General features: G+C 71.7%; 1 protein-coding gene across 7 annotated transcripts in view; it reads left to right on the plus strand.

Moving 5' to 3' along the window:
- Positions 1–33: 33 nt before the first annotated feature.
- The window catches only part of AGBL5 (AGBL carboxypeptidase 5), a 51,070-nt gene continuing 36,198 nt past the window's right edge, over positions 34–14,905 (plus strand). For 2 of the 7 annotated variants that reach the window (XM_075914570.2, XM_075914568.2), the window contains exon 1: positions 44–187. Coding sequence is in view for 3 of the 7 variants with exons in the window: in XM_075914567.2 (XP_075770682.2) it covers positions 42–187 (146 nt within the window). In the remaining 4 variants the exon portion in view is untranslated. Of the gene's footprint in view, positions 188–613; positions 737–14,905 lie in introns of those variants that run through there. The other 5 variants (XM_089776952.1, XM_089776951.1, XM_075914567.2 and 2 more) reach the window with 4 other exon arrangements.

Below are 14,905 nucleotides of genomic sequence, written 5' to 3' on the forward strand. Positions count from 1 at the left end.
CCCCTCCGCGGCCGGCTCCGCCTCCGCCGTGCGAGCAGCCAATGGGCGCGCGCGTTGCTGCAGGGGCGGGCCGGCCAATGGGCGGGCGCGTTGCTGTTGTCGGGCAGGCCGGTGGCGACTGCGGGGTTGCTGGGGAGCCGGGCTCCGGGGGCAGCGACGAGCGGCGGCCGGGGCCCGGCAGGCGGAGGTGAGAGACTCCGGCCGCGCTTGCTCGGCCTAACGGCCCCGAGTCCCCGCGGGCCGGGCGAAACGGCCACGAGGCCCCGCTGCCGCCCCCTCCTCGCGCGCTGGACGCAACCGCCCCTCCCCTCCCCGCGCGCCGAGAGAAACGGCCCCGAAACCCCGCCCCCTGCCGCCGCGCGCCGACACAAACGGCCCCGAAGCCCCGCCCCCTCCCCGCGCGCTGGACGCAACAGCCTCGCAGCCCCGCCCCCTGCCGCCGCGCGCCGACACAAACGGCCCCGAAGCCCCGCCCCCTCCCCGCGCGCTGGACGCAACAGCCCCGCCCCCTGCCGCCGCGCGCCGAGAGAAACGGCCCCGAAGCCCCGCCCCCCTCCCCCCGCGCTGGACGCAACTGCCTCGCAGCCCCGCCCCCTGCCGCCGCGCGCCGGGAGAAACGGCCCCGAAGCCCCGCCCCCCTCCCCCCGCGCTGGACGCAACTGCCTCGCAGCCCCGCCCCCTGCCGCCGCGCGCCGGGAGAAACGGCTCCGAAGCCCCGCCCCTTCCATCCGCAGAGGTGAGCGGACCCCTCCCACCCCCCCCAGCTGGCACAGAGGCGCGTTGCCACCCCCCCGGGCTCCCGTGGCGAGACCCCCGCGCCGAGGATTCAGCTGAGCACGAACCCATCAGCACCTGGCCCCCGCCTGTGCCCTGTTCTACACACCCCTCCACCTGTGCGCCCCGCCTGTGCCCTGTTCTGCACACCCCTCCGCCTGTGCGCCCCGCCTGTGCCCTGTTCTACACACCCCTCCGCCTGTGCGCCCCGCCTGTGCCCTGTTCTACACACCCCTCCGCCTGTGCGCCCCGCCTGTGCCCTGTTCTGCACACCCCTCCGCCTGTGCGCCCCGCCTGTGCCCTGTTCTGCACACCCCTCCGCCTGTGCGCCCCGCCTGTGCCCTGTTCTGCACACCCCTCCGCCTGTGCGCCCCGCCTGTGCCCTGTTCTACGCACCCCTCCGCCTGTGCGCCCCGCCTGTGCCCTGTTCTACACACCCCTCCGCCTGTGCGCCCCCGCCTGTGCCCTGTTCTGCACACCCCTCCGCCTGTGCGCCCCGCCTGTGCCCTGTTCTGCACACCCCTCCGCCTGTGCGCCCCGCCTGTGCCCTGTTCTACGCACCCCTCCGCCTGTGCGCCCCGCCTGTGCCCTGTTCTGCACACTTCTCCGCCTGTGCCCTGTTCTACGCCCCCCTCCGCCTGTGCCCTGTTCTACGCACCCCTCCGCCTGTGCACCCCGCCTGTGCCCTCTCTACACACCCCTCCGCCTGTGCGCCCCGCCTGTGCCCTGTTCTACGCACCCCTCCGCCTGTGCGCCCCGCCTGTGCCCTGTTCTACACACCCCTCCGCCTGTGCGCCCCGCCTGTGCCCTGTTCTGCACACCCCTCCGCCTGTGCGCCCCGCCTGTGCCCTGTTCTGCACACCCCTCCGCCTGTGCGCCCCGCCTGTGCCCTGTTCTGCACACCCCTCCGCCTGTGCGCCCCGCCTGTGCCCTGTTCTACGCACCCCTCCGCCTGTGCGCCCCGCCTGTGCCCTGTTCTACACACCCTCCGCCTGTGCGCCCCCGCCTGTGCCCTGTTCTGCACACCCCTCCGCCTGTGCGCCCCGCCTGTGCCCTGTTCTGCACACCCCTCCGCCTGTGCGCCCCGCCTGTGCCCTGTTCTACGCACCCCTCCGCCTGTGCGCCCCGCCTGTGCCCTGTTCTGCACACTTCTCCGCCTGTGCCCTGTTCTACGCCCCCCTCCGCCTGTGCCCTGTTCTACGCACCCCTCCGCCTGTGCACCCCGCCTGTGCCCTCTCTACACACCCCTCCGCCTGTGCGCCCCGCCTGTGCCCTGTTCTACGCACCCCTCCGCCTGTGCGCCCCGCCTGTGCCCTGTTCTACACACCCCTCCGCCTGTGCGCCCCGCCTGTGCCCTGTTCTACACACCCCTCCGCCTGTGCGCCCCGCCTGTGCCCTGTTCTACGCACCCCTCCGCCTGTGCGCCCCGCCTGTGCCCTGTTCTGCACACCCCTCCGCCTGTGCGCCCCGCCTGTGCCCTATTCTACGCACCCCTCCGCCTGTGCGCCCCGCCTGTGCCCTGTTCTGCACACCTCTCCGCCTGTGCCCTGTTCTACGCACCCCTCCGCCTGTGCGCCCCGCCTGTGCCCTGTTCTACACACCCCTCCGCCTGTGCGCCCCGCCTGTGCCCTGTTCTACGCACCCCTCCGCCTGTGCGCCCCTCCTGTGCCCTGTTCTACACACCCCTCCACCTGTGCGCCCCGCCTGTGCCCTGTTCTACGCACCCCTCCGCCTGTGCGCCCCGCCTGTGCCCTGTTCTACACACCCCTCCGCCTGTGCGCCCCGCCTGTGCCCTGTTCTGCGCCCCCCTCCGCCTGTGCGCCCCGCCTGTGCCCTGTTCTACACACCCCTCCGCCTGTGCGCCCCGCCTGTGCCCTGTTCTACGCACCCCTCCGCCTGTGCACCCCGCCTGTGCCCTGTTCTGCACACCCCTCCGCCTGTGCGCCCCGCCTGTGCCCTGTTCTGCACACCCCTCCGCCTGTGCGCCCCGCCTGTGCCCTGTTCTACGCACCCCTCCGCCTGTGCGCCCCGCCTGTGCCCTGTTCTACACACTCCTCCGCCTGTGCGCCCCCGCCTGTGCCCTGTTCTGCACACCCCTCCGCCTGTGCGCCCCGCCTGTGCCCTGTTCTGCACACCCCTCCGCCTGTGCGCCCCGCCTGTGCCCTGTTCTACGCACCCCTCCGCCTGTGCGCCCCGCCTGTGCCCTGTTCTGCACACTTCTCCGCCTGTGCCCTGTTCTACGCCCCCCTCCGCCTGTGCCCTGTTCTACGCACCCCTCCGCCTGTGCACCCCGCCTGTGCCCTCTCTACACACCCCTCCGCCTGTGCGCCCCGCCTGTGCCCTGTTCTACGCACCCCTCCGCCTGTGCGCCCCGCCTGTGCCCTGTTCTACACACCCCTCCGCCTGTGCGCCCCGCCTGTGCCCTGTTCTACACACCCCTCCGCCTGTGCGCCCCGCCTGTGCCCTGTTCTACGCACCCCTCCGCCTGTGCGCCCCGCCTGTGCCCTGTTCTGCACACCCCTCCGCCTGTGCGCCCCGCCTGTGCCCTATTCTACGCACCCCTCCGCCTGTGCGCCCCGCCTGTGCCCTGTTCTGCACACCTCTCCGCCTGTGCCCTGTTCTACGCACCCCTCCGCCTGTGCGCCCCGCCTGTGCCCTGTTCTACACACCCCTCCGCCTGTGCGCCCCGCCTGTGCCCTGTTCTACGCACCCCTCCGCCTGTGCGCCCCTCCTGTGCCCTGTTCTACACACCCCTCCGCCTGTGCGCCCCGCCGGTGCCCTGTTCTACACACCCCTCCACCTGTGCGCCCCGCCTGTGCCCTGTTCTACGCACCCCTCCGCCTGTGCGCCCCGCCTGTGCCCTGTTCTACACACCCCTCCGCCTGTGCGCCCCGCCTGTGCCCTGTTCTGCGCCCCCTCCGCCTGTGCGCCCCGCCTGTGCCCTGTTCTACACACCCCTCCGCCTGTGCGCCCCGCCTGTGCCCTGTTCTACGCACCCCTCCGCCTGTGCACCCCGCCTGTGCCCTGTTCTGCGCCCCCCTCCGCCTGTGCGCCCCGCCTGTGCCCTGTTCTACACACCCCTCCGCCTGTGCACCCCGCCTGTGCCCTGTTCTACACACCCCTCCGCCTGTGCGCCCCGCCAGTGCCCTGTTCTACGCACCCCTCCGCCTGTGCGCCCCGCCTGTGCCGTTCTACACACCCCTCCGCCTGTGCGCCCCCGCCTGTGCCCTGTTCTACGCACCCCTCCGCCTGTGCGCCCCGCCTGTGCCCTGTTCTACACACCCCTCCGCCTGTGCGCCCCCGCCTGTGCCCTGTTCTACACACCCCTCCGCCTGTGCCCTGTTCTGCGCCCCCTCCGCCTGTGCGCCCCCGCCTGTGCCCTGTTCTGCACACCCCTCCGCCTGTGCGCCCCGCCTGTGCCCTGTTCTGCACACCCCTCCGCCTGTGCGCCCCCGCCTGTGCCCTGTTCTGCGCCCCCCTCCGCCTGTGCGCCCCCGCCTGTGCGCCCCCGCCTGTGCCCTGTTCTGCACACCCCTCCGCCTGTGCGCCCCGCCTGTGCCCTGTTCTGCACACCCCCCCGCCTGTGCGCCCCCACCTGTGCCCTGTTCTGCGCCCCCCCGCCTGTGCGCCCCCGCCTGTGCCCTGTTCTGCGCACCCCTCCGCCTGTGCGCCCCCGCCTGTGCCCTGTTCTGCGCCCCCCCGCCTGTGCGCCCCCGCCTGTGCCCTGTTCTGCACACCCCTCCGCCTGTGCGCCCCGCCTGTGCCCTGTTCTGCGCCCCCCCGCCTGTGCGCCCCGCCTGTGCCCTGTTCTACACACCCCTCCGCCTGTGCCCTGTTCTACACCCCCCTCCGCCTGTGCGCCCCGCCTGTGCCCTGTTCTGCACACCCCTCCGCCTGTGCCCTGTTCTACACACCCCTCCGCCTGTGCACCCCGCCTGTGCCCTGTTCTGCGCCCCCCCCGCCTGTGCCCTGTTCTGCACACCCCTCCGCCTGTGCCCTGTTCTACACACGCCTCCGCCTGTGCGCCCCCGCCTGTGCCCTGTTCTGCACACCCCTCCGCCTGTGCGCCCTCGCCTGTGCCCTGTTCTGCGCCCCCCGCCTGTGCCCTGTTCTGCACACCCCTCCGCCTGTGCGCCCCGCCTGTGCTCTGTTCTACACACCCCTCCGCCTGTGCGCCCCCGCCTGTGCCCTGTTCTGCACACCCCTCCGCCTGTGCCCTGTTCTGCACACCCCTCCGCCTGTGCGCCCTCGCCTGTGCCCTGTTCTACACACCCCTCCGCCTGTGCCCTGTTCTACACACGCCTCCGCCTGTGCACCCCGCCTGTGCCCTGTTCTGCGCCCCCTCCGCCTGTGCGCCCCTCCTGTGCCCTGTTCTACACACCCCTCCGCCTGTGCGCCCCGCCTGTGCCCTGTTCTACGCACCCCTCCGCCTGTGCGCCCCGCCTGTGCCCTGTTCTACACACCCCTCCGCCTGTGCGCCCTGCCTGTGCCCTGTTCTACGCACCCCTCCGCCTGTGCACCCCGCCTGTGCCCTGTTCTGCGCCCCCCTCCGCCTGTGCGCCCTGCCTGTGCCCTGTTCTACACACCCCTCCGCCTGTGCGCCCCGCCTGTGCCCTGTTCTACGCACCCCTCCGCCTGTGCACCCCGCCTGTGCCCTGTTCTGCGCCCCCCTCCGCCTGTGCGCCCCGCCTGTGCCCTGTTCTACACACCCCTCCGCCTGTGCACCCCGCCTGTGCCCTGTTCTACGCACCCCTCCGCCTGTGCGCCCCGCCAGTGCCCTGTTCTACGCACCCCTCCGCCTGTGCGCCCCGCCTGTGCCCTGTTCTACACACCCCTCCGCCTGTGCGCCCCCGCCTGTGCCCTGTTCTACGCACCCCTCCGCCTGTGCGCCCCCGCCTGTGCCCTGTTCTACGCACCCCTCCGCCTGTGCGCCCCGCCTGTGCCCTGTTCTACACACCCCTCCACCTGTGCGCCCCCGCCTGTGCCCTGTTCTACACACCCCTCCGCCTGTGCCCTGTTCTGCGCCCCCCTCCGCCTGTGCGCCCCCGCCTGTGCCCTGTTCTGCACACCCCTCCGCCTGTGCGCCCCGCCTGTGCCCTGTTCTGCACACCCCTCCGCCTGTGCGCCCCCGCCTGTGCCCTGTTCTGCGCCCCCCTCCGCCTGTGCGCCCCCGCCTGTGCCCTGTTCTGCACACCCCTCCGCCTGTGCGCCCCGCCTGTGCCCTGTTCTGCACACCCCTCCGCCTGTGCGCCCCCACCTGTGCCCTGTTCTGCGCCCCCCCCCCCCGCCTGTGCGCCCCCGCCTGTGCCCTGTTCTGCGCACCCCTCCGCCTGTGCGCCCCCGCCTGTGCCCTGTTCTGCGCCCCCCCCGCCTGTGCGCCCCCGCCTGTGCCCTGTTCTGCACACCCCTCCGCCTGTGCGCCCCGCCTGTGCCCTGTTCTGCGCCCCCCCGCCTGTGCGCCCCGCCTGTGCCCTGTTCTACACACCCCTCCGCCTGTGCCCTGTTCTACACCCCTCCGCCTGTGCGCCCCGCCTGTGCCCTGTTCTGCACACCCCTCCGCCTGTGCCCTGTTCTACACACCCCTCCGCCTGTGCACCCCGCCTGTGCCCTGTTCTGCGCCCCCCCCCGCCTGTGCCCTGTTCTGCACACCCCTCCGCCTGTGCCCTGTTCTACACACCCCTCCACCTGTGCGCCCCGCCTGTGCCCTGTTCTGCACACCCCTCCGCCTGTGCGCCCCGCCTGTGCCCTGTTCTGCACACCCCTCCGCCTGTGCGCCCCGCCTGTGCCCTGTTCTACACACCCCTCCGCCTGTGCGCCCCGCCTGTGCCCTGTTCTGCGCCCCCCTCCGCCTGTGCGCCCCGCCTGTGCCCTGTTCTACACACCCCTCCGCCTGTGCGCCCCCGCCTGTGCCCTGTTCTGCACACCCCTCCGCCTGTGCGCCCCGCCTGTGCCCTGTTCTGCACACCCCTCCGCCTGTGCGCCCCGCCTGTGCCCTGTTCTACGCACCCCTCCGCCTGTGCGCCCCGCCTGTGCCCTGTTCTGCACACTTCTCCGCCTGTGCCCTGTTCTACGCCCCCCTCCGCCTGTGCCCTGTTCTACGCACCCCTCCGCCTGTGCGCCCCGCCTGTGCCCTCTCTACACACCCCTCCGCCTGTGCGCCCCGCCTGTGCCCTGTTCTACGCACCCCTCCGCCTGTGCGCCCCGCCTGTGCCCTGTTCTACACACCCCTCCGCCTGTGCGCCCCGCCTGTGCCCTGTTCTACACACCCCTCCGCCTGTGCGCCCCGCCTGTGCCCTGTTCTACGCACCCCTCCGCCTGTGCGCCCCGCCTGTGCCCTGTTCTGCACACCCCTCCGCCTGTGCACCCCGCCTGTGCCCTGTTCTACGCACCCCTCCGCCTGTGCGCCCCGCCTGTGCCCTGTTCTACACACCCCTCCGCCTGTGCCCTGTTCTACGCACCCCTCCGCCTGTGCGCCCCGCCTGTGCCCTGTTCTACACACCCCTCCGCCTGTGCGCCCCGCCTGTGCCCTGTTCTACGCACCCCTCCGCCTGTGCGCCCCTCCTGTGCCCTGTTCTACACACCCCTCCGCCTGTGCGCCCCGCCGGTGCCCTGTTCTACACACCCCTCCGCCTGTGCGCCCCGCCTGTGCCCTGTTCTACGCACCCCTCCGCCTTTGCGCCCCGCCTGTGCCCTGTTCTACACACCCCTCCGCCTGTGCGCCCCGCCTGTGCCCTGTTCTACGCACCCCTCCGCCTGTGCACCCCGCCTGTGCCCTGTTCTGCGCCCCCCTCCGCCTGTGCGCCCCGCCTGTGCCCTGTTCTACACACCCCTCCGCCTGTGCGCCCCGCCTGTGCCCTGTTCTACGCACCCCTCCGCCTGTGCACCCCGCCTGTGCCCTGTTCTGCGCCCCCCTCCGCCTGTGCGCCCCGCCTGTGCCCTGTTCTACACACCCCTCCGCCTGTGCACCCCGCCTGTGCCCTGTTCTACACACCCCTCCGCCTGTGCGCCCCGCCAGTGCCCTGTTCTACGCACCCCTCCGCCTGTGCGCCCCGCCTGTGCCGTTCTACACACCCCTCCGCCTGTGCGCCCCCGCCTGTGCCCTGTTCTACGCACCCCTCCGCCTGTGCGCCCCGCCTGTGCCCTGTTCTACACACCCCTCCGCCTGTGCGCCCCCGCCTGTGCCCTGTTCTACACACCCCTCCGCCTGTGCCCTGTTCTGCGCCCCCCTCCGCCTGTGCCCTGTTCTGCACACCCCTCCGCCTGTGCGCCCCGCCTGTGCCCTGTTCTGCACACCCCTCCGCCTGTGCGCCCCCGCCTGTGCCCTGTTCTGCGCCCCCCTCCGCCTGTGCGCCCCCGCCTGTGCCCTGTTCTGCACACCCCTCCGCCTGTGCGCCCCGCCTGTGCCCTGTTCTGCACACCCCTCCGCCTGTGCGCCCCCACCTGTGCCCTGTTCTGCGCCCCCCCCCGCCTGTGCGCCCCCGCCTGTGCCCTGTTCTGCGCACCCCTCCGCCTGTGCGCCCCCGCCTGTGCCCTGTTCTGCGCCCCCCCCGCCTGTGCGCCCCCGCCTGTGCCCTGTTCTGCACACCCCTCCGCCTGTGCGCCCCGCCTGTGCCCTGTTCTGCGCCCCCCCGCCTGTGCGCCCCGCCTGTGCCCTGTTCTACACACCCCTCCGCCTGTGCCCTGTTCTACACCCCCCTCCGCCTGTGCGCCCCGCCTGTGCCCTGTTCTGCATACCCCTCCGCCTGTGCCCTGTTCTACACACCCCTCCGCCTGTGCACCCCGCCTGTGCCCTGTTCTGCGCCCCCCGCCTGTGCCCTGTTCTGCACACCCCTCCGCCTGTGCCCTGTTCTACACACGCCTCCGCCTGTGCGCCCCCGCCTGTGCCCTGTTCTGCACACCTCTCCGCCTGTGCGCCCTCGCCTGTGCCCTGTTCTGCGCCCCCCGCCTGTGCCCTGTTCTGCACACCCCTCCGCCTGTGCGCCCCGCCTGTGCTCTGTTCTACACACCCCTCCGCCTGTGCGCCCCCGCCTGTGCCCTGTTCTGCACACCCCTCCGCCTGTGCGCCCTCGCCTGTGCCCTGTTCTACACACCCCTCCGCCTGTGCACCCCGCCTGTACCCTGTTCTGCGCCCCCCTCCGCCTGTGCGCCCCTCCTGTGCCCTGTTCTACACACCCCTCCGCCTGTGCGCCCCGCCTGTGCCCTGTTCTACGCACCCCTCCGCCTGTGCGCCCCGCCTGTGCCCTGTTCTACACACCCCTCTGCCTATGCGCCCTGCCTGTGCCCTGTTCTACGCACCCCTCCGCCTGTGCACCCCGCCTGTGCCCTGTTCTGCGCCCCCCTCCGCCTGTGCGCCCTGCCTGTGCCCTGTTCTACACACCCCTCCGCCTGTGCGCCCCGCCTGTGCCCTGTTCTACGCACCCCTCCGCCTGTGCACCCCGCCTGTGCCCTGTTCTGCGCCCCCCTCCGCCTGTGCGCCCCGCCTGTGCCCTGTTCTACGCACCCCTCCGCCTGTGCGCCCCGCCTGTGCCCTGTTCTACGCACCCCTCCGCCTGTGCGCCCCCGCCTGTGCCCTGTTCTACCCACCCCTCCGCCTGTGCGCCCCGCCTGTGCCCTGTTCTACACACCCCTCCACCTGTGCGCCCCCGCCTGTGCCCTGTTCTACACACCCCTCCGCCTGTGCCCTGTTCTGCGCCCCCTCCGCCTGTGCGCCCCCGCCTGTGCCCTGTTCTGCACACCCCTCCGCCTGTGCGCCCCGCCTGTGCCCTGTTCTGCACACCCCTCCGCCTGTGCGCCCCCGCCTGTGCCCTGTTCTGCGCCCCCCTCCGCCTGTGCGCCCCCGCCTGTGCCCTGTTCTGCACACCCCTCCGCCTGTGCGCCCCGCCTGTGCCCTGTTCTGCACACCCCTCCGCCTGTGCGCCCCCACCTGTGCCCTGTTCTGCGCCCCCCCGCCTGTGCGCCCCCGCCTGTGCCCTGTTCTGCGCACCCCTCCGCCTGTGCGCCCCCGCCTGTGCCCTGTTCTGCGACCCCCCCGCCTGTGCGCCCCCGCCTGTGCCCTGTTCTGCACACCCCTCCGCCTGTGCGCCCCGCCTGTGCCCTGTTCTGCGCCCCCCCGCCTGTGCGCCCCGCCTGTGCCCTGTTCTACACACCCCTCCGCCTGTGCCCTGTTCTACACCCCCCTCCGCCTGTGCGCCCCGCCTGTGCCCTGTTCTGCACACCCCTCCGCCTGTGCCCTGTTCTACACACCCCTCCGCCTGTGCACCCCGCCTGTGCCCTGTTCTGCGCCCCCCCCCGCCTGTGCCCTGTTCTGCACACCCCTCCGCCTGTGCCCTGTTCTACACACCCCTCCGCCTGTGCACCCCGCCTGTGCCCTGTTCTGCGCCCCCCTCCGCCTGTGCGCCCTGCCTGTGCCCTGTTCTACACACCCCTCCGCCTGTGCGCCCCGCCTGTGCCCTGTTCTACGCACCCCTCCGCCTGTGCACCCCGCCTGTGCCCTGTTCTGCGCCCCCCTCCGCCTGTGCGCCCCGCCTGTGCCCTGTTCTACACACCTCTCCGCCTGTGCGCCCCGCCAGTGCCCTGTTCTACGCACCCCTCCGCCTGTGCGCCCCGCCTGTGCCCTGTTCTACGCACCCCTCCGCCTGTGCGCCCCCGCCTGTGCCCTGTTCTACGCACCCCTCCGCCTGTGCGCCCCGCCTGTGCCCTGTTCTACACACCCCTCCACCTGTGCGCCCCCGCCTGTGCCCTGTTCTACACACCCCTCCGCCTGTGCCCTGTTCTACACCCCCCTCCGCCTGTGCGCCCCGCCTGTGCCCTGTTCTGCACACCCCTCCGCCTGTGCCCTGTTCTACACACCCCTCCGCCTGTGCACCCCGCCTGTGCCCTGTTCTGCGCCCCCCCCGCCTGTGCCCTGTTCTGCACACCCCTCCGCCTGTGCCCTGTTCTACACACGCCTCCGCCTGTGCGCCCCCGCCTGTGCCCTGTTCTGCACACCCCTCCGCCTGTGCGCCCTCGCCTGTGCCCTGTTCTGCGCCCCCCCGCCTGTGCCCTGTTCTGCACACCCCTCCGCCTGTGCGCCCCGCCTGTGCTCTGTTCTTCACACCCCTCCGCCTGTGCGCCCCCGCCTGTGCCCTGTTCTGCACACCCCTCCGCCTGTGCCCTGTTCTGCACACCCCTCCGCCTGTGCGCCCTCGCCTGTGCCCTGTTCTACACACCCCTCCGCCTGTGCCCTGTTCTACACACGCCTCCGCCTGTGCGCCCCCGCCTGTGCCCTGTTCTGCGCACCCCTCCGCCTGTGCGCCCTCGCCTGTGCCCTGTTCTGCGCCCCCCGCCTGTGCCCTGTTCTGCACACCCCTCCGCCTGTGCGCCCCGCCTGTGCTCTGTTCTACACACCCCTCCGCCTGTGCGCCCCCGCCTGTGCCCTGTTCTGCACACCCCTCCGCCTGTGCCCTGTTCTGCACACCCCTCCGCCTGTGCCCTGTTCTGCACACCCCTCCGCCTGTGCGCCCCCGCCTGTGCCCTGTTCTGCACACCCCTCCGCCTGTGCCCTGTTCTGCACACCCCTCCGCCTGTGCGCCCCTGCCTGTGCCCTGTTCTGCACACCCCTCCGCCTGTGCGCCCCCGCCTGTGCCGTGTTCTGCACACCCCTCCGCCTGTGCGCCCCCGCCTGTGCCCTGTTCTACACACACTCTCCGCCTGTCCCGTTCTACACACCCCTCCGCCTGTGCCCTGTTCTACACACCCTTCCGCCTGTGCGCCCCCGCCTGTCCCCTATTCTACAAACCCCTCCGCCTGTGCGCCCCCGCCTGTCCCCTGTTCTACACACCCCTCCGCCTGCGCGCCCTCGCCTGTGCCCTGTTTACACATCCCTCCCCCTGTGCGCCCCCGCCTGTCCCCTGTTCTACACACCCCTCCGCCTGTGCGCCCCCGCCTGTCCCCTGTTCTACACACCCCTCCGCCTGCGCGCCCCCGCCTCTGCCCTGTTGTGCATAATCTCTCCGCCTGCGCGCCCCGCCTCTGCCCTGTTCTGCATAATCTCTCCACCTGTGCGCCCCCGCCTCTGCCCTGTTCTGCATAATCTTTCTGCCTGTGCGCCCCCGCCTCTGCCCTGTACTGCACATTCTCCGCCTGTGTGCCCCCGCTTGTTCCCTGTACTGCATATCCCTCCGCCTGTGCGTCCCCGCCTGTGCCCTGTTCTGCACACTGCTCTGCCTGTACCCTGTTCTGGATAATCTCTCTGCCTGGTCGCCCCCTCCCGTGGCCTGTTCTGGAAATCTCTCCGCCTGTGCGCCCCGCTTGTGCCCTATTCTGGATAATCTCTCTGCCTGTGCGCCCCCGCCTGTCCCCTGTTCTGCATAATCTCTCCGCCTGTGCGCCCCCGCCTGTGCCCTGTTCTACACACCCCTCCGCCTGTGCGCCCCCGCCTGTGCCCTGTTCTACACACCCCTCCGCCTGTGCGCCCCCGCCTGTGCCCTGTTCTACACACCCCTCCGCCTGTGCGCCCCCGCCTGTGCCCTGTTCTGCACACCCCTCCGCCTGTGCGCCCCCGCCTGTGCCCTGTTCTGCACACCCCTCCGCCTGTGCGCCCCCGCCTGTGCCGTGTTCTGCACACCCCTCCGCCTGTGCGCCCCCGCCTGTGCCCTGTTCTACACACACTCTCCGCCTGTCCCGTTCTACACACCCCTCCGCCTGTGCCCTGTTCTACACACCCCTCCGCCTGTGCGCCCCCGCCTGTCCCCTATTCTAGAAACCCCTCCGCCTGTGCGCCCCCGCCTGTCCCCTGTTCTACACACCCCTCCGCCTGCGCGCCCCCGCCTGTGCCCTGTTTACACATCCCTTCTCCTGTGCGCCCCCGCCTGTCCCCTGTTCTTCACACCCCTCCGCCTGTGCACCCCCGCCTGTCCCCTGTTCTACACACCCCTCCGCCTGCGCGCCCCCGCCTGTGCCCTGTTCTGCGCCCCCCCGCCTGTGCGCCCCGCCTGTGCCCTGTTCTACACACCCCTCCGCCTGTGCCCTGTTCTACACCCCCCTCCGCCTGTGCGCCCCGCCTGTGCCCTGTTCTGCACACCCCTCCGCCTGTGCCCTGTTCTACACACCCCTCCGCCTGTGCACCCCGCCTGTGCCCTGTTCTGCGCCCCCCCCGCCTGTGCCCTGTTCTGCACACCCCTCCGCCTGTGCCCTGTTCTACACACGCCTCCGCCTGTGCGCCCCCGCCTGTGCCCTGTTCTGCACACCCCTCCGCCTGTGCGCCCCGCCTGTGCTCTGTTCTGCACACCCCTCCGCCTGTGCCCTGTTCTGCACACCCCTCCGCCTGTGCGCCCTCGCCTGTGCCCTGTTCTACACACCCCTCCGCCTGTGCCCTGTTCTACACACGCCTCCGCCTGTGCGCCCCCGCCTGTGCCCTGTTCTGCGCCCCCCCGCCTGTGCCCTGTTCTGCACACCCCTCCGCCTGTGCGCCCCGCCTGTGCTCTGTTCTACACACCCCTCCGCCTGTGCGCCCCCGCCTGTGCCCTGTTCTGCACACCCCTCCGCCTGTGCCCTGTTCTGCACACCCCTCCGCCTGTGCGCCCCCGCCTGTGCCCTGTTCTGCACACCCCTCCGCCTGTGCGCCCCCGCCTGTGCCCTGTTCTGCACACCCCTCCGCCTGTGCCCTGTTCTGCACACCCCTCCGCCTGTGCGCCCCTGCCTGTGCCCTGTTCTGCACACCCCTCCGCCTGTGCGCCCCCGCCTGTGCCGTGTTCTGCACACCCCTCCGCCTGTGCGCCCCCGCCTGTGCCCTGTTCTACACACACTCTCCGCCTGTCCCGTTCTACACACCCCTCCGCCTGTGCACTGTTCTACACACCCCTCCTCCTGTGCTCCCCCGCCTGTCCCCTATTCTACAAACCCCTCCGCCTGTGCGCCCCCGCCTGTCCCCTGTTCTACACACCCCTCCGCCTGCGCGCCCTCGCCTGTGCCCTGTTTACACATCCCTCCCCCTGTGCGCCCCCGCCTGTCCCCTGTTCTACACACCCCTCCGCCTGTGCGCCCCCGCCTGTCCCCTGTTCTACACACCCCTCCGCCTGCGCGCCCCCGCCTCTGCCCTGTTGTGCATAATCTCTCCACCTGCGCGCCCCGCCTCTGCCCTGTTCTGCATAATCTCTCCACCTGTGCGCCCCCGCCTCTGCCCTGTTCTGCATAATCTTTCTGCCTGTGCGCCCCCGCCTCTGCCCTGTACTGCACATTCTCCGCCTGTGTGCCCCCGCTTGTTCCCTGTACTGCATATCCCTCCGCCTGTGCGTCCCCGCCTGTGCCCTGTTCTGCACACTGCTCTGCCTGTACCCTGTTCTGGATAATCTCTCCGCCTGGTCGCCCCCTCCCGTGGCCTGTTCTGGAAATCTCTCCGCCTGTGCGCCCCGCTTGTGCCCTATTCTGGATAATCTCTCTGCCTGTGCGCCCCCGCCTGTCCCCTGTTCTGCATAATCTCTCCGCCTGTGCGCCCCCGCCTGTGCCCTGTTCTACACACCCCTCCGCCTGTGCGCCCCCGCCTGTGCCCTGTTCTACACACCCCTCCGCCTGTGCGCCCCCGCCTGTGCCCTGTTCTACACACCCCTCCGCCTGTGCGCCCCCGCCTGTGCCCTGTTCTGCACACCCCTCCGCCTGTGCGCCCCCGCCTGTGCCCTGTTCTGCACACCCCTCCGCCTGTGCGCCCCCGCCTGTGCCGTGTTCTGCACACCCCTCCGCCTGTGCGCCCCCGCCTGTGCCCTGTTCTACACACACTCTCCGCCTGTCCCGTTCTACACACCCCTCCGCCTGTGCGCCCCCGCCTGTCCCCTATTCTAGAAACCCCTCCGCCTGTGCGCCCCCGCCTGTCCCCTGTTCTACACACCCCTCCGCCTGCGCGCCCCCGCCTGTGCCCTGTTTACACATCCCTTCTCCTGTGCGCCCCCGCCTGTCCCCTGTTCTTCACACCCCTCCGCCTGTGCACCCCCGCCTGTCCCCTGTTCTACACACCCCTCCGCCTGCGCGCCCCCGCCTGTGCCCTGTTCTGCATAATCTCTCCACCTGCGTGCCCCCCCTCTGCCCTGTTGTGCATAATCTCTCCGCCTGCGCGCCCCCGCCTCTTCCCTGTTCTGCATAATCTCTCCACCTGTGCGCC

Source organism: Pelodiscus sinensis, chromosome 3 (genome assembly GCF_052426305.1).
Source record: "Pelodiscus sinensis isolate ZL-2025 chromosome 3, ASM5242630v1, whole genome shotgun sequence".
In the NCBI taxonomy this organism is placed as follows: domain Eukaryota; kingdom Metazoa; phylum Chordata; order Testudines; family Trionychidae; genus Pelodiscus; species Pelodiscus sinensis.